The 20,077-nt window shown below is 36.4% G+C and overlaps 1 protein-coding gene across 1 annotated transcript in view; it reads left to right on the top strand.

The window, feature by feature from the left end:
* The first annotated feature begins 5,602 nt into the window (after positions 1–5,602).
* Positions 5,603–20,077, top strand: part of LOC107846200 (flavonoid 3'-monooxygenase-like) — a 20,462-nt gene continuing 5,987 nt past the window's right edge. Inside the window, exon 1 of the mRNA XM_016690646.2 lies at positions 5,603–5,681. Within this exon, the coding sequence (XP_016546132.2) occupies positions 5,603–5,681 (79 nt within the window). The remainder of the gene's footprint in view (positions 5,682–20,077) is intronic.

Here is a 20,077-nt window from a genome sequence, read left to right as displayed (position 1 = left end):
GGCTACAGGTTTTGGGTTGATAGGAACAAAAAGATCCTAAGACATTGTGATGTGACATTTGATGAAAATGTCCTGTATAAGGACAGAGAGCAAAAAGTTCAAGAGACTACAAAGCAAGTGAGAGTTGAGCTTGAGTTGATGAAGAGTGCACCCAAAGATGTTACAGAAGAAACTCAACAAACTTCAGAGACTGTCGTTAAAGAACTAGAGGTAGAGCAAGTGACACCTGAACAGGTTTGGAGGAGATCATCCAGGACCATTAGAGCACCAAATAGGTATTCACCATTATTAAATTATCTGTTGCTGACTGACGAAGGGGAACCAGAGTCTGTTGTTGAGGCACTACAGGTGGAGGATTCAATCAAGTAGGAGAAAGCCATGGATGATAAGATGAGCTCACTTGAGAAGAATAACACTTGGATGTTGACTCAGTTACCTTTAGGAAAGAGAGATTTGTTGAACAAGTGGGTGTTCAGAATCAAGGCAGAACTACATGGAAAAAGAAGGTTCAAGGATCGCTTAGTAGTTAAAGGATATTCACAAAGAAAATGTATTGATTATGATTAAATATTTTCTCCTATTGTGAAATTGACTACTATCAAATTTTATTGAGTATTATTGCATCGGAGAATTTTCATCTTGGGCAAATAGATGTAAAAACTGTGTTTTTTCATGGAGAATTAGATAACGAAATCTATATGCTGCAACCAGAGAGGTTTGTAGTTCCAGGCAAGGAAAACATGGTGTGCAAGCTTAACATGATCTTGTATGGGCAAAAGCAAGCACCTAGATAGTGGTACAATAAGTTTGAATCCTTTATGTGCAAGAGTGACTTTCGCAGGAGTGAAAAGGATCTGTGTTGCTACTTAAAGAAATACACTAATGGATGATATGTTGATTGAAGGATCCAGTATAAAGGAGATAAACTATTGAAGGCAAGTTTTTCTTCTGAGTTTGAGAAGAAAGACTTAGGTGCAGCGAAGCAGATTCTTGGGCTGAGGATTTCTCGGGATAGGTCTGCTGGCACTTTGAATATATCTCAAAAGCAGTACATTGAGAAGGTGCTGGCCAGATTCAGAGTTAATGATGCTAAACCCAGGAATACTCTATTGGAAAATCACATAAAATTGTCAAAGGAGCAGTCACCGAAGACAGCTCAGGAGCGGAAGGATATGGCACTTGTTCCATATGCTTCTGCAGTTGGGAGTCGGATGTATGTTATAGTCTGCACTAAACCTAACATAGAACATGTAGTGGGAGTTGTTAGCAGGTACATGGAAAATCCCGGGAAGGAGCATTGGGAAGCTGTGAAGTGGTTTCTTAGATATCTGGGAGGTACATCTTGTACTTCACTTTGTTTTGGCAATGGCAAGGTGATTTTGCAAGGTTTTGTTGATGATGATCTTTGTGGAGATGTGGACTTGAGCAAGAGCACATTCGGATACATTTACACCATAGGTGGTACAGAAGTGAGTTGGATGTTCAGACTTCAAAATTGTGTTGTTCTTTCATCTACTGAGGTTGAGTATATGACAATAGCTGAAGAAGGAAAGGAGATGATATGATAGACAAATTATCTGGAAGAATTGGGCAAGAAGCATTGTGAGAAGATTCTTCACACACAGATAGCCAGAGTGCCATACAGTTGTTAAAGAACCCAGACTATCATTCGAAGATGAAGCACATTAGAAGACGATACCATTTCATTCGCAGGGCAGTGGAAGATGGTGATATGTGTTTAGAAAAGATAGAGGGTGCAAAGAATCCAGTAGACATGTCAAAAAAATATGTTAATGTTGGTAAACTAAGGTTGTGCAAAAGCTTAGTTATTCTTCTGTAGTTGTGTTTACATATTTTGCGTAGCAGAGAAGATATTGATGATGGAGGAACATTTTTTTTTTTTTTGAGAATGTAATTCTTGGATGACAGAATCAGTCTCCAAGTGGGAGAATTGTTAGGTGTGGAGCATGATTAATATGTGATGTACTGATTATATATTAATGTTCACCCAAATTTAGGCACCGTAGCACTGTAACTTTTACTCTCATTTTTCTCTATGTAACTGTAGATACTCTAAATCATTAATATAAATAGCCCGTCTGCCGTGGAGTTTACCAACAGGTGTTACCACAAAATCATTTCTCTCTCTCTCTCTTCATGAACTCTCTCTCTCATCTTTCTTCATCCTCCCCACAGATCTATAGTGTGTGTAGAAGCAAATCGATCCTAACATATTATGCATTGAACAGGACTCGAAGCACCACACTCCTAAGTACGAGATTTTGAGTCTCACATGTCTACCATTTCACTACCAAGATATCTTGAAAGTGAATCATATTATGATTATCAATTTTCTATATATATATATTCTGCAGAAACTTCATATGGCTAAGTAAAAGTAATACTCTTTTTACAGGTAGAGATAGATGTTCTGACCGGAGAGACTACCATTTTACAGTCGGATATTGTTTATGACTGTAGGCAGAGCTTGAATCCTGCTGTTGATATGGGACAAGTCCTTCCCTTTTTTGTACATTTAGGATTTTGTTGTTAGTGAGATGAATCATTTATTGGAGCTGGTCATTCAAATGTCAGAACTATCGAATTCTTGACCACATGACTGTTTTACATAGTTGCAGTTGCTTTTTTTTCTTTTCCTTGTAGATTGAAGGGGCTTTCGTACATGGAATTGGTTTATTCATGCACGAAGAATATATTACAAATGAAGATGGGTTAATTGTCTCAAATAGCACTTGGATGTACAAGATCCCGACTATCCCCAGAATTTCAATGTTCAAGTCTTAAACAGTGGACATCACAAAAAACGCGTTCTCTCATCCAAAAGTATAATTCTTTCTTCATTTACTTTCATTTCCCTTGTGTAATATAACTTTGCCAAGTTCTTTGCTTGGTCGTTTATAACCATGAGCATCATGAAAATTTCTTCGAACACATTCTTCACTAGGTTTAGCGGAAACCATTGTAAATCTGTTTCAAGTGATTCTTAAAGCACTAATGATATGAATCTTTCATTCTTACTTTGGATTGACATGGTACATGTATATTCACTCATACACAGGATCCAGAGTTCATCTACGAGTTCACAGGAAGGTAATAACTATCAATATATATATATATATATATATTGAGAAACCCACTAGATATCTATAAATAGTTAAATAGTGAACTCAGTTATTGTTGTATACTAACTTGAGATCACTGTAGAAACACATAAACTTCAAATTTGAATTCTCTTTTGTTCATACATCCCATTGAATCTTAATGTAATTAATTTTTTCCAGCATCTGGTGAATCGCCACTACTTCTAGCAGCTTTAGTCCATTGTGCAACAAGAGCAGCCATTAAAGCAGCACGTGAACAACTCCAACTTTGGGGCAAGCTCGACGAATCTATTTCAGAATTCTCTTTGGAAGTCCCCTTCATATTACCCGTTGTGAAGACACACTGTGGCCTGGATTATGTGGGGAAGTTCTTAGAAACTTTGCTGGCCCAGAAATCTAGCTGAAGCTGTTTCAAATGATACCAAACTATGTTGCTATGACTCTCCAAAGTGATATTGTACTCATGTCAGTCCTCTAAGAATAAAGGATTCCTACAAGTTGGCTATTTAAATGTGGTTAGGTACATCACTAAGAATGATGACTATCTGTATTCTGTGACCCTCCCCTTCAAGATGGAATATAGATGTTGATCATGCCTAGTTATAATGATAATCGACCGTGTTCTTTTAAACACCTTTGTGGGCAAATCAGCTAGTTGGTCTCTTGACTTCATGTAGATAGTGTAAATCATTATTTTCTAAATCTTCTCACGAATAAAATGAATGTCAACATTAATATGCTTGGTTTTTTTATTTATAACTAATTTGATGCAATATGAAGAGAGTGTGATTATTACACTAGAATTTTTGCTCAAGTATGATGCTTCAATTCAGTTTCAGTTAAATATGTATAGCCACACAATTTCATATGTAGATTGTGACTTAATTCTATTGAGATCCTTTAACTTCCACAATGTCAGTATACATGAGATGTAATGTAAACACAACAAATTCTACACCATATTTAATCCTCAACATAAACAACCATAATAAACTCCAAGCAATTTAAAATGAGAGTAGGCGCTGTGAAAAATTACCTAGTAAGCAATTCATCTACAGATAGTCAGCCAAAATCAATTCATCAACTTCAGCTGAGCAACATAAACATCATGCCAAGTCAATATATTAAGAGTCATGCTCACGATGACAAAATTCATCAATCAAGAAGATTGTCATCATCTTTCTCATATATATCATGGTACTGGTACCTACATAAATGCTTGTCATTTCATATATACGGATCGACATTTCCAGTTGCCCCTTAAGTAAGTCAATTGGTATACCAACACTTTATAAAGAGTCAAGAAAAGTATAAACTTGCTTTAATCGGAGCCCAAAAGGTCAAAGTACAGACTTTCCCTTCTGCAACACCTCCGAATATCCCCAATCTGGTCAAATACTTAATCTACATGAGTATATGTGTCCGTAGACACCCATATTTCTATGCTTTCATTCCAGGCTCAAAAAATAACTTTGGCCCCTTAGGTAAAATAATAGTTTTCTTTCAGAATTAGGTTACCCATAGCCCATATGTTGTTAAATGTGTTTCAGGATCTATTAGGAATGGGTAAAAGTCCTGAGCAGATTTATAGAATAGCAGTTTATTCCTTTAGTCATTATCCTAGTTATAGTTGCTCCTATTTCTAGGCATATATGTAGTCTTCTAGCAGTCCATTTTCTATTTAAGTTGTACGGCTTCTTTATTTATTTTAGATAGCTTGAAGTTCAATAAAACAATTATTCCAGTTAAATTCATCTTAGTGCTTCAGTTAATAACTTTGGTATCAGAGCCCTACTTCATAAGGCACTTGCGAGAGACTTGCGGTGTTTTTTTTTTAGTGTTTATCAAAACCGTTGCTGCAAGACACTGTTGAATCAATTAAGAATGTAGGTTCTTTTTTTTCTATGGGTCCACATTCGACGGAGAAAACTACCAAGCCTTGGGAGTGAAAATGCAAGCTTATTTGGAGGTTTGTGATTTGTGGGAGGCTATCAAGGAAAACTACGAAGTGCTTCCTCTGTCGAGGAACCCAACTATGGCTTAGATTAAAATTCACAAGAAAAGGAAGACAACAAAATCCAGTGCTAAATATTGTCTTTTTGCTGCTGTTTCTCACACCATTTTAATGACATGTAAGTCAAACAAAGAAATCTGGAATTTAATCAAGAAAGAGTAAGGGGAAGATGAAAAAATAAAAGGAATTAAAGTACAAAACTTGGTTAGATAATTCTAGATGCAGCAAAGGAAGGAATCCGAAATAATTAAGGATCTTTTTTGAGAAACTACTTTGGATTGCAATTAAGGTAAGGATATGTCATGACCTGAACCGGGGCCCTGGCCGTGACGGACATACCAAATCATGAAGGCCCAAACATCCCTATCTATCTGGTAATCATGCACAAAATTCATATAATAGAGGGAAAATACAGAATTTTATAACAGAATGGAAGCATAGTCATAAGTCTGATATAAATTCAACAATGGAAAATGGAATCCAAAACAACCTAGCAACACCTGAAAACCGTCTGGGAAATATGTACTACATGACTAATAACAACTGTCTGAGGATTGGGACAAGGCCCCCAGTAGACCAAAACCATAACTGATAATAAATGTATAAAAATAAATAGGCCTTCTGAAATATAAAAGGCTCACCGACTAGATTCTGCATTCCTGTCTGAAGAAATCTACTGCTTATCGGGACCCCTAGACTGTTCCTCAGAACCTGGAAGGTAGGGGGTCAATACAGATGTACTGGTACGCAGAGCAAACCAAAATAAAACTTCTCATATAAATAAAATAGTTGAGAGCTAATCATAAAACATCACATAGGATATAAATTCCAAAACACATGGGCATTTTTGATAATCATAAAACCTTTATGCCAATGCAATTTTTGATCTTTGTATTACTTCTGAGTTAGGTGGCACTTCCTTATAAGTCTGATATTCCACGGGCTATATGAAATCCGCCATTGACTCAGTGGGGAAGCTCCCAGCCCAAGTGTGCTGCAAGAGTTGGAGTGTCTGAGTCTGACACGCCACAGGGCATAAGGCCAGCGTGTAATAATATACCTGGATCAGCAAATCACGATTTTGGACAATGAGTTTTATGAACTCGTGCCTTCTTCGGGAACCACCAAATATCTCTTTATACCCAATTTTAGTCTGTTCTGAAACATGCATCATTCTAGTTTCAAAATCTGAAAATCTGATTGCAAACATGCATCCTATTCTATTCTGAATTAATATGGCTTTATCTGAGTTGGTGTCATCACACAAAGACTTGCAAGTCCTATTTCTAAGCCATAATGCATCTCTTTAATCAAAAACTCAATTCAGACCACCCAAACATACAGATAGTATAAGAGATTTCATGTTCCGAAACATAAGTAAAAACTATGCAAAAATTCTTCAAATAAATGGTAGTCACGTGCTTTTGGCAAAACCATGCACTCTTTCATTATATGCATATTCAACATTTATCAACATGTACAACACTATCTTTGGAAATCAAAATCATAACCCAATTATAACATTATTCAAGATATTTCATATCATGCTTTTCAAGTTGTATTCAAAACAATTCAAAACATATCATAAGTAAAGAAAAATCATAACAAGAGAGGGATTTTTTCATGAGTCATACTCTAAATTCAATCATCAACCTTAAAACACATGCTTACATCAACATATAATTTCAAATCAATTTGGGGGAAGGCCTAAAGGCCAAATCAATATCATCAATACTTCTAAAACATGAATATATTCATAAATTCAAAATCTCTTTCTTAAAATCATGATTTCTATGCCCATGAGATTTTAGAAAAATCCTGTGTACCTCAAATTAATTAGTTTAAAGAGATGAACTCGAATCTCGATTCGTTCTTTGAAAATCTTGAACTTAAGGCTTGATTTTTTTGAATTTCTTGTTCTTGGAGAAAACCTTAGTTTGATCTTATTTTGAGAGTGAAGAGAAAGTTTTTGATATTTTAAACTGATAGTGATTGATTAATAATGGTTAAGGGGTGATTTAATTTATGTGAATGGTTTTTTGAGTGAGGAAAAGACCAAAATACCCCTAAGGAACCCAAAAAAAATTGCATATTTGCATCAGTTGATGACCAGGGTTTACAGGCCATCACTCAGGTGATAAGTCGTCACCCAGGTCATCACTTTTGGGCTGGTTTTAACCATTCACTGCCTTAGGCGGATGACTAGGTCTGACGGGCCATAACACAGCTGATAAGTCATCGGCCTCGTCATCATGTTTTCGCAGACAAACACTTTGAAGTAAAATGAGCATAACTTTCTACTCCGATATCGGATTAAAGCGAAGCCAGTGGCATTAGATGGAGGACTCAAAGAACTTTCATTTGATACATAGTAGGCCTCCTAATTCGTTATATAAAAAGAGTTATGGTTGATTGAAGTTAACCCAAGTTTTGAAGCTCACTCAAACTCGAACGATAGGAAAGCTTTCAACTCGTCCATTAGTTAGGGGACCTCTATGATCTTAATTCATGCTCAAATAGGTTTCCACACTACATAATTGATTAACATACCAAATTTGCATAGGATTTATGGCTTTTGGATCATCTACACATAGAAATGACGGTTTTCGTTCTAGCTCAAAATGCGGGATGTTACATTATCCTCCCTTTGGGATCATTCATCCCCGATTTCAAGCATACTAACCCATAGGAAAATTAAGACAAAGATTGTACCTTTTATTTTGTCATTCACCGGATCAAACAAGTTTGGGTATCTAGCTTGCATGTCATCCTCCGATTGCCAAGTAGCTTCTTCAATTTTTTGGTTTCTCCACAACACTATAACTGAGGCTATCTCTTTGCTCCTCAGTTTTTTAACTTGGCGATACAAGATTGCCACGGACTCTTCTTCATAGGATATGGAGTCTAACACTTTGATATCTTCTACGGGTAACACTAGAGAATGGTCTCTAAAATAGTTCTTCAACTTGGATATGCGAAATACCGGATGAATAGAACCCAAACTTGCAGGAAACTCTAACTCATACACACCTCCACCTATCCTTCTTGAAATCTAATATGGTGCTATATAGCGAGGAATCAGATTACCTTTCTTCCTGAAATGCATGACTTCCTTCATGGAGAAATTTTGAGAAACACCCAATCACCAACCTCAAACTCTAAATCTCTTCTCCTAACATCGACATAGGACTTTTAATGACTCTGAGTTGTATTGAGTCATTCTCTAATGATTTTCACATCCTCCATCGCCCGATGAACAAGATTAGGCCCAAACAAATGCTTCTCACCAATTTCGTACCACCCTATAGGTGACCTATATCTTCTTCCATACAATGCTTCAAAAGGGGCCATCTTAATACTGACACGGTAGCTATTATTATATGCAAACTCTATTAGTGGCAAGTGATCTACCCAACTACCCTTGAAATCAATTACAAAGGCTCTCAACATATCCTTAAGGGTCTGAATGGTGCACTCATCTTGCCCATCCATATGAGGGTGAAACACAGTACTTAGGTTCACTTGGGTACCTAAACCTCTCTGAAAAGTCCTCCAAAACTGTGAAGAAAATTGCGTACCACGGTCAGATATGATGGATACAAGTACCCCATGTAAGTTGACTATTTCCTCAATGTAGATCTTAGCATAGTCTTCTCCCAAATAGTTAGTTCAAACAGGCAGAAAATGGACTGACTTAGTCAGCCGATCGACAATCACCCAAATGGAATCATACTAGTTTTGGGACCTCAGAAGTCCCATAATAAAGTCCATATTGATCATTTCCCACTTTCACAAAGGCAAGTCTATCTCTTGAGAAGTACCACCTGACTTCATATGTTCCACTTTAACTTGCTGACAATTTAATCACTTGGAAACATAGTTAGCCACATCACGCTTCATATTATTCCACCAATAAATGGTTTTTAGATCATGATACATCTTGGTAGAGCCTGGATGAATAACATACCTCGAAGTGTGAGCTTAATCAAGGATTCTCTTCCTCAGACCATCTACATCTGGCACACATAATCTGCCCTGATATCTCAAAATACCATCACTACCAATTTTAAAGGACATCACCTTCTATTGACCCACATCTTTCTTAATGTACATCAAGATGGGATCTTCGATCTGCTTCTCTTTAACTTTAGTACAAAGGAATGTTTTAGCTATCTCATGAACAACCACCCATCTATCTTCAAAATTTAAGAGTCGCACTTTATGATTTGCAAGTCGGTGAATATCTTTCACCATCTCTCTTTTCCGTTCTTCAACATGAGAAAGTTTGCCTATTGACAACCTGCTAAGGGCGTTAGCTACCATATTTGCCTTGCCCGGATGATAGTGCAGGCTCATGTCATAATCCTTAAGCAATTCCATCCAACACCTTTACCTGAGGTTCAATTCTTTCTGCGAGAGAACATACCATAAATTCTTATGGTCAGTGAAAATATCAACATACACCCCATAAAGATAATGCCTCCAAATTCTAAGCGCAAACACCACAGCTGCTAACTCCAAGTAATGATTGGGGTAATTTCGCTCATGCACATTTAACTGCCTAGATGCATAAGCCACTACCTTACCGTGATGCATAAGTAAACACCCAAGTCCCACAAGGGATGCATCACAATACACAAAAAACCCCTCTTTACCTTTCATAAGAGTTAGAATAGGTGAAGTAGTCAATTTGTCTTTCAACATCTCAAAACTATTCTCATAGGAGTCAGACCACACAAACTTCACGCTTTTCTGAGTCAACTTAGTAAGTGGAGCAGCTATGGAAGAAAAGCTCTCTACAAATCTTCTATAATACCCTGCTAAATCCAAGAAGCTCTGAATTTTAGTTGGAGTTGTGGGTCTAGGCTATTTTCTCACTACCTCAAACTTTTAGGGATCCACCTCAATCCCGTAACTAGACATAATATGCCCCAAGAATGCAATATCACTCTACCAAAATTCACATTTGGAGAATTTTTATGATCTCTAAGAGTGTGAAGGATAATTCAGAGGTGATTGGCATTATCCTCGTCACTCTTGGAATAAATTAGAATATCATCAATGAAAACTATCACAAATAGGTTTAGAAACTGAAGGAACACTCTATTCATCAGATCCATGAAAGCTGCAGGGGTGTTAGTCAATCTAAAGGACATGACTAAGAATTCATAATGACCGTATCTGGTTTGAAAAGTTGTTTTGGAAATATCTGACTCTCTAACCTTCAACTGATGGTATCCCAAACAAAGGTCTATCTTTGAAAAATATCTAGCACCCAGAAGCTGGTCAAAAAGGTCATCAATTCTAGGAAAAGGATATTTATTCTTAACAGTGACCTTATTCAACTGGCGGTAATCTACGTACATACGTAGGGAACCATCTTTATTTCTAACAAATAGTATAGGTGTACCCCAGGAAGAAACACTAGGATGGATAAAACCTTTGTCTATAAGATTTGCTAGCTGTTCTTTCTACTCTTTCAGTTTTGCAGGAGCCATTCTATATGGCAAAATAGAAATGGGATGGGTTTCTGACAACAAGTCAATACCAAAATCTATCTCCCTATTGGGTGGTATCCCTGGGAGATCATCTGGAAAAAATTTTGGGAATTCATTCACCATAGGGACGGACTAAAGAGAAGGTCTTTCAGAACTCGAATCCTTAACCCGAATAAGATGATATAAACAACCCTTAGAAAAAAGTTTATGAGCTCTGACGTAAGATATAAAGTCCCCTGTGGGTGCTAAAGAATGCTCCTCCCACTTTACAACTGGTTCATTTGGGAAAGAAAAAGTGACTTTTTAGGTTCTACAATTTAGTGAGGCATAGCACGAATGAAGCCAGTCCATCCCAAGAATAACATCAAAATTAATCATGTTTAGGTCTATGAGGTCTGCAACGATATCCCGACCACAAATAGTCACCCCACAATTTGTATACACCCTCCTAGCCACAACAAAATCACCCACCGAAGTGGACACACAGAAAAGGTTCTGAAATTATATCTAGCTCAACTAAAAAACCAACAGCCACATAAGAGGTCACATAAGACAAGGTAGAACCAGGATCAAGTAGTACATAAACATCATAGGAAAAGATTTGTAACATACCGGTAACTGTATCTAGTGAGGCCTCCGCCTCCTTTCAGTTAGTCAAGGCATATAACCGGTTGCGACTGCTCCCGACACCAAAAGTGGCGCCCTTTTAAGGTAGTGGTGGTGTGGAAGAATTTATCTAAGATTTGGCACCACCAACATTTCTTCTAGACGAAGGACAATATCTCTGGAAGTGACCCGACTAACCACATGAATAGCATACCAGTGAACCCAGCTGACACTTTCCTGGATGATACTTACCGCAGGTCTCACACTATGAAAAGATACGATACTGCTGAGCTACGCTGCCTTGTGACTGGGTATCTTGTGCCCTAGATCAATGATTAGTTTGGAAACTTGGAGGTCGTTGGTCTACTGGAGGTTAGGCACTGGGGCACTAGCTTCAGACTGAGCATTACCCCAATTCATTTTCTTTTGCCATTTATTTCCCCAATTATCTTTCTGTGGCTAACTGTGGTCCTGGTCAGCAGTTTTGGCTCTCTTTGCTTGCCTGTCCTTCTCCCTATATTCTATGATTCTCTTTCTCTACTCCTCTACCTTCTGTATGTGCACTGATAGCCTAGATAATTCCATGTCCCTATTCATCATAGCCCTCTTACATTCGAGCACTAAGTCATCCAAAATGTTGGATTCAATTTTTCTCATTTAGGCTCTCATATTACTAGCCATTTCTGGAGCATTACGAGCCAGTTTATTGAACATCAGAGTGTACTCCTTGACACTCATTTTTCCTTGCTTATGGTTTATAAAATGCTCAGCTTTGGGCTCCCTTAACTTAAGAGGAAAGAACCGATCAAGAAAGGCTTCCATAAACTTGTCCCATACCGTGGGCTCAGCACTCTCACCCTTAGAATCCTCCCACTCATTATACCATTGGTTTGGTACATCCTTAAGATGGTAAGATGCTAACTCAACCCCTCTATCTCATCTCCATGCATCACCTTAAAGATCTTCTCCATATCTTCCACAAACTCTTATGGATCCTCTTCTACCTTAGTACCAGTAAACTTGGGCGGGTTTATCCTGATGAACTGACCCATCCTAGTAGCCTTAGATGTAACCGATACAGACCTAACATCTTCCGACCATTGAGTTTATGTGGCCATCAACTGTCCAAGAATGTAAATGAACTATCTGAATTCGACATTAGATACCTCTCTCTTACGAGGTTGAGTGAGTTTAGTCCCTATTTGGGAAGCTCTAGGTGCCCTGGGTGGGCTTGTCTGAGAAGGTAGAACTTCCGGAATTACATAAATCTCTGAAGTCTGAGCTCTATTTCTAGTCCTCATCCCATGAGTGGGACGAACCTCACAATTTGGGCATTAACATTAGTGCGATGGGGAGGCATGACCATTTTCTGAAATACAAGAGATCACAGATTAGAGGACATATTAGACTCCAAAGCACAAACTAAATCACAAAGAGAGGAAATATTTATAAACTCCTAGTAGCCTCCTTCTTATAAGTGTGGCACGCAACACACCCATAAACAAGACTCTACCCGATGCAATTTCGTAGACACCCTGAGACTATGAACCGTGCTCTGATACCAAGTTTGTCACGATCCAAACTGGGGCCCTGGCCATGACAGACATTCCAAACCATGAAGGCCCGGGCATACCTATCTATCTGGTAATCATGCATTATATTCATATAAAAGTGGGAAAATACAGAATTTTATAACAGAACGGAATCATCGTCATAAGTCTAATATAAATTCAACAATGGAAAATGGAATCCAAAACCATCTAGCAACACCTAATAACAACTGTCTGAGGATTGGGACAAGGCCTCTAGTAGACCAAAACCATAACTGATAATAAATGTCTGAAAATAAATAGGCCTTTTGAAATATTGAAGGCTCACTGACTGGACTCTGCACTTTTATCTAAAGAAATTTATTGCTTATTAGGACCCTTAGACTGCGCCTCAGAACCTGGAAGGTAGAAGGTTAATAAAGATATACTGGTATGTAGAGCAATCCAAAATAAAGCTTTTCATATAAATAAAATAGTTGAGAGCTAATAATAAAACATCACATAAGATATAAATTCCAAAACACATGGGCATTTTTATAATCATAAAACCTTTCTGTTAATGAAATTTCTGATCTTTGTATTACTTCTGAGTTATGTGGCACTTTTCTATAAGTTAGACATTCCATGGGCTATATGGAATCTGCCATTGACTCGGCGGGGAAGCCCCCAGCCCAAGTGTTCCACAAGGGTTGGAGTGTTTGAGTTTAACACGCCATAGGGCACTAGGCCGACGTATAATAATATACCCGGATCGGCAAATCATAGTTTTGGGCAATGAGTTGTCTGAAATGTGGATTCTTCGGGGAACCACTTAATCTCTCTTTATGCCTAATTTTCGTCTGTTCTAAAACATGCATCATTTTAGTTTCAAAATCTGAAAATCTAATTGCAAACATGGATTCTATTTTGTTTTGAATTAACATCGCATTATCTGAGTTGGTGTCATCACACCAAGACTTGCAAGTTCTATTTCTGAGCCATAATGCATCATGCAAGATTCTTTCATCAAAAACTCAATTCAGACCACCCAAACATACAGATAGTATAAGTGATTTCATGTTTCGAAACATTAGTCAGTACTATGCAAAAATTCTTCAAACATATGGTGGTCACGTGCTTTTGGAAAAACCATACACTCTTTCATTATATGGATATTCAACATTTATCAACATGTACAACCCTCTCTTTTGAAATCAAAATCATAATTCAATTATAACATTACTCAAGACATATCATATCATGCTTTTCAAGATGCATTCAAAATAATTCATAGCATATCATAAGTAAAGGAAAATCATAACAAGAGAGGGATTTTTTCATGAGTCATTCTCTCAATTCAATCATCAACCTTAAAACACATGCTTACATATATATATATATAATTTCAAATCAATTTGGGGGAAGGCCTAAAGGCCAAAACAATATCATCAATACTTCTAAAACATGAATATATTCATAAATTCAAAACCTCTTTCTTAAAATCATGATTTCTACGCCCATGAGATTTTAGAAAAACCCCGCATACCTCGAATTAATTAGTTTAAAGAGAAGAACTCTAATTTCAATTTATTCCTTAGAAATCTTGAACTTAAGGCTTGATTTTCTTGAATTTCTTGTTCTCGAGGAAAACTTTAGTTTGATCTTATTTTGAGAGTGAAGAGGTAGTTTTTGATGTTGTAAAATTAATAGTGATTGATTAATAATGCTTAAGGGGTGATTTAATTCGAGTGAAAGGTTTTTGGAGTGAGGGAAATACCAAAATACCCCTAAGGAACCCCAAAAAAAATCGCATTTGCATCAATTGCTGACCAGGGTTGACGGTCGTCACTTAGGTTATAAGTCATCACCCAGGTCATCACTTTTGGGCTTTTTTGAACCATTCTTTTCTTTAGGCTGACGACCAGGTCTGCGGGCCTTCACACAGCTGATAAGTTGGTAGCCTCATCATCACATTTTGGTAGACAGACACTTCGAAGTAAAATGAGCATAACTTTCTACTTTGATATCGAATTAAAGCGAAACTAGTGGCGTTGCAAAGAGGAGTCAAATAAATTTCATTTGATATATATTAGGTGTCCTAATTAATTACATACAAAGAGTTATGATCGATTGAATTTGACCTATGTTTTGACTCTCACTCAAACTCGAACAATAGTAAAGCTTTCAACTCATCCTTGAGTTAGGGGACCTCTATGATCTCACTTCATGCTCAAATAGGTTCCCACACTACATAATTGATTAACATACCAAATTTGCATAGAATTTATGGATTTTGAATCATCTACGCATAGAAATGACTGTTTTTGTTCTAGCCCAAAATGTAGGGTGTTATAGGATACTTAAAAATGAACTTAATGACAATTGAATAGTTCAAAAGATACTTATAAATTTACCTAAAAGATATGAGGCAACTATTTCTTCATTGGAGAATACTAAAGATTTGTCAAAGCTTAGCTTGGCAGAGTTATTGAGTGCTCTGCAGGAACAATAATAATGAAGGATGATTAGGCAAGAGGGATCCATCGAGGAGGCTCTATGAGCTAAGATACAGATTAGTTCAACTTCTTCCAGGGGAAATAAAGTAAATGGAAAGAAAGAAAATTATGAAATACAAAGCTATATAAATGAGAAATAATGCTACTATTGGGTTCTAAGTTAGTTGTGTGAATGGAAAATAGAGGAAATGATTTTGAGGGACTTTCACATAAGAAAGTCAAGTACTCCCACATTGGTGGGAGAAAGAAGCTTTCTTGTGTTTATACTATGAAACACTCTTTCATGTGGATATTTGGCAAGAACAAAGAGATTCCTCGCGCTATCATCATCGCTCTCTCATCTCTTGCATCGAATTTATATTTCAAAAATCATCGATCTTGAGATTAATTTTTTTGACAAAAGTGTAAACTGCGTGTAGACCTGGAATAGATCCAATGCAGAAGCTACTGGAATAGACTAAATAGCACCTGCAGCCACAAGTACAGCACACATCCGGTGTGGACTAGGCACAAGTAGCCGACATTTCAGAAAAATTGTCTCTTTTTGTGAACTATTGCTTCCTTTCAAAAGGGACACTTATTGGCTATAAATACCTGAACTTATCCTCAGGTATAGGTACAATTTTGAGTTGAAAATGATCTACTTCTTCTTATTCTAAAACTCTCGTGTGATCATTAAATCATTGAGTGTGTTTGAAGTTTTTGAAAGTTTGAGGTACCACAACTTTCAGAAAGTGAACTATTTTATCCTGGAAGGAAAAATTCCATAACCTCGGGTACTTGAGGGGATTAAATTTCTTTAGTACACACCGTGAAGTCAGTGGACTTCGTTCATAAATTTTTGCTTAATATTTGTTTCTTAAAAGTTGATAAACACTTTATTTTGATAGTTCATTTGAATATTCATTTGAACTTGTATTTGAAGGTGTTGAACTTTATTGTATTTCTTGAAAATTATTCTTGACTTTAAGTGTTGAAGTTTGTATAGAAACATAGTTTGTACCCATGAGACAACAATCTTAATCTGTACTATTTGGTTTCAGGAGATTAAAGCTTATTGCTTGCTACTCTATTTGAACTTACTAGTGATTTGAAGATATAAAATCTTATCACGAGTTAAATTTCATTCGGTTGATGATTGGAAGTGTTGTTTTGGGTACACAATTTGAATTTTGTCAAAAAAACTTCAACACAAGTTCATGATTAAATCAAGAACACTTATGTAGTTTTTCAACACAAGTTCAATATGACTATCAAAGAAGTGTGTTATTTTATTTTAAAGAAAAAAATGAAGAAGAATAAGCCAAGTTCTCGGAATTCATGGAGTGTCCTTAAGGAAATAATTCCCCTCAAGTACCCGAGGTTGAGAAATTTTCCTCTCAGGATAAAATGGCTTCACAACCAGAATGTAGTGGTACCTCAAACTGTATGGTTTTCTTCGAACTCACTCAACGGGAGATGATGACACGAAGTTTTTAGAAGAAAGAAAAGTATTTTTCTATGCAGAAATTTTCATACTAAACCTGTAGAAAAATGTAGGTTTATATAGCTATGAAGTGCCTCTTCGGAAAGGAGGTAATGGTTCACCGAAAAGGTGTATCATTTCAGAAAAGTCATGTATGTCTATTCCGAAACAACATGTCTTTTCTAAACAGTCACAACTGACTGAATAATCCCCTCTTTTCCTAAATAGTGTTTCTTTTCCTCGAAAGGTTGCGACCCTCTATTTTCCATTCACACCAATTGAACCAAATAATCCCCCACATGAATGGGAAATGACTATTCTTTGTAAAACTTTATGGACAAATATATGATCATTAAACAAAGACTGATTGCATCTGGATAAGTGAGTTTCCCTTTGAACTTTTTGTAGTGAACATGTATTAGATGCACTCGGTCAATCGGTAGATTTGATATCTTTGAACTATCGAGCTTTATTGTACACCTAGATAATACATGTCAAACAACCAACCTTTTACCATCTATGGTTCTCACAGTTTTGTTCGTTTCATCCATGAACATGTCCTAGTTTCATGGGATCTTTGAGAATAATCCTTTACTAACATTCTCCTTAAAGCGACTTCTACTTCTCCCTCACATAGGTGATTTCTAAATGTTCAATCCTATAGATTAAGTTGGACAAATCTACCAAATTTAGATAATCATTAAAAGACATCACACCATAAGTCTTATACTTAGTTACTAAACATTGTCTACATTATGATAATGAGCTGGGTTATTGATAATGTTGAACCAGTCTGACACAACATTGTTTGTTCTCATTGAACCTAGCTCTTGGGATGTCCAATCTGCTAGGTAAAGTTACCGTCATGCTGACTTGTCCTAGGACGTAAACCTATTCCCTTGGATTTTATCTTAACTCCCTCTATAGATAGGCCTTTTGTATGTAGATCCGACACATTATCCTTTGACTTCACATAGTCAATAGTGATAATTTCACTAGAGAGAATTTCTCTAATGGTATTATGTCTTCATCTTATGTGAAAAGATTTACCATTGTACATAATGCTCCCTACCCTACTTATTGTCGCTTGACTATCACAGTGTATACATACTGGTGCCAATGGTTTGGGCCAATAAGGAATATCTTCCAAAAAGTTTTGGAGCCATTCTGCTTCTTCACTGGCTTTATCTAATGCGATAAATTCCTATTCCATTGTAGAGAGAGCAATACATGTCTATTTGGACGATTTCCAAAAGACTGCTCCTCCACCTATAGTAAATACGTATCCACTAGTGGATTTTACTTTATTCGATCCAGTGATCTAATTTGCATCACTATATACTTTAAGCACCGGTGGATATTTACTATAATATGAAGAATAGTCTTGAGTGTATTTAAGATACCCCAAAACTCTTTTCATTGTCATCCAATGAGTTTTATTGGGATTACTTGTGTACTGACTTAGCTTACTAATAGCACATGCTATGTCTAGCCGTGTACAATTCATGATATTCATTAAACATCCCAACACTCTCGCGTATTCCAACTGTGAGTCACTTTTACCTTCATTCTTTTAAAGTACGAAGCTCACATCTAATGGAGTCTTAGCAATACCAAATTCCAAAAACTTGAATTTGTCAAGTACCTTTTTAATGTAATGAAACTGTGACAATGCCAACCCTTGTGGAGTTCTATGGATTCTTATTCCTATATTACATCTGCAGCTCTAAGGTCTTTCATATCAAACTTTCTCTCAAGCATTCCTTTTGTAGCATTTATATCAGAAATGTCTCCACCGATGATTAATATATTATCCACATACAGACAAATAATGACTTTGTGATTTGGAATGTATTTAATGTAAAGAAATTTATCACATTTATTTATCTTGAACCGGTTTTCCAACTTGGTTTGGTCAAACTTTGCATGCTACTATTTAGGTTCTTGTTTTAGTCCATTGAGTGACTTAACCAGTTTGCACACCTTTTTTTTACCTAAAACTAGAACACCCTTGGGATGTTCAATGTAAATTTATTCCTCGAATTATCCATTTAGGAATGCTGTTTTTACATCCATTTGATGGATTTCAAGACCATATACTGCCACCAAGGCAATTAACATCCGAATTAATGTTATCCTTGTTACTGGTGAGTATGTATCAAAGTAATTAAGACCTTCTTTCTATTTGAAGCCTTTTACTACAAGTCTTGTCTTGTATTTATCAATAGTATCATTCACTTTTATTTTCCTTTTGAAGATCCATTTAGAACCTAAAGGTTTATCTCCTAGAGAAAGATCAACTAACTCTCACGTATGGTTGCTTAAGATTGAATCAATCTTACTATTGACTACCTCTTTCTAAAAGGATAAGTCTGAAGACGACATTGCTTCTTTAAATGTTTGAGGCTCATTTTGTAAGAGAAATGTTATGAAATCTGATCCAAATGAAATTGACATTCTTTGACGTGTACTATATCTATGATTCTCATTATTATGTACATCCTCACTTAGTTCATCTCGAGGTCTTTTATACCCCCACTAGACTATTCATATCTAATTTAATATGGATAAATATGTTCAAAGAATTCAACATTGTTTGATTCAATTACCTTATTATCATAAATATCCGGATGATTGGACTTATGAACCAAAAACCGACTTGCTTTACTACTTTTAGCATATCCTATGAACATGCAGTCCACCTTATTTGGTCCCATCCTTACCCTTTTCAACATAGGAACTTGGACCTTCGCTAGACACCTTCACACTTTGAAATATTTCAAGTTGGGTTTTGTTTCTTTCCATTTCTCATATGGAATTGATAGCGTCTTATTTTGGGGCACTCTATTAGGTATTTAGTAAGATGTAAGGATCACTTTCCCCCACAAGTTTTGCGGTAAACCTGAACTTATTAGTAAGGCATTCATTATTTTTTTAAAGTTCATTTTTTTATTCCGCAATTCCATTAGATTGAGGTGAATACATGGCCGTTATTTGATGGACAATTTCATTCTCTACACATATTTCTACAAAGGGAAATTCATATTCTCTATCCCTATCACTTCTTATTGTTTTGATCTTTTTCTCTAACTGATTTTTAACTTCTGTTTTATATGGCCTAAATGGATCTATTGCTTCATCCTTACTGTTTAGTAAATAGACAAAATAGTACCTAGTGCAATCGTCAATAAAAGTTATAAAATACTTTTTCTCACCTCGAGATGGTGTTGACTTCATCGCATAAATGTTAGTGTGGATTTAGTTTAAGGGATTGAAATTCCTTTCAATAGAATTATACGAATGCTTAGCATACTTTGATTCCACACA

Source organism: Capsicum annuum, chromosome 11, assembly GCF_002878395.1.
Source record: "Capsicum annuum cultivar UCD-10X-F1 chromosome 11, UCD10Xv1.1, whole genome shotgun sequence".
Classification (NCBI taxonomy): Eukaryota; Viridiplantae; Streptophyta; class Magnoliopsida; order Solanales; family Solanaceae; genus Capsicum; species Capsicum annuum.
The sequence above is the reverse complement of the archived record's forward strand: the minus strand, read 5'-3'. Positions and strand labels throughout refer to the sequence as shown.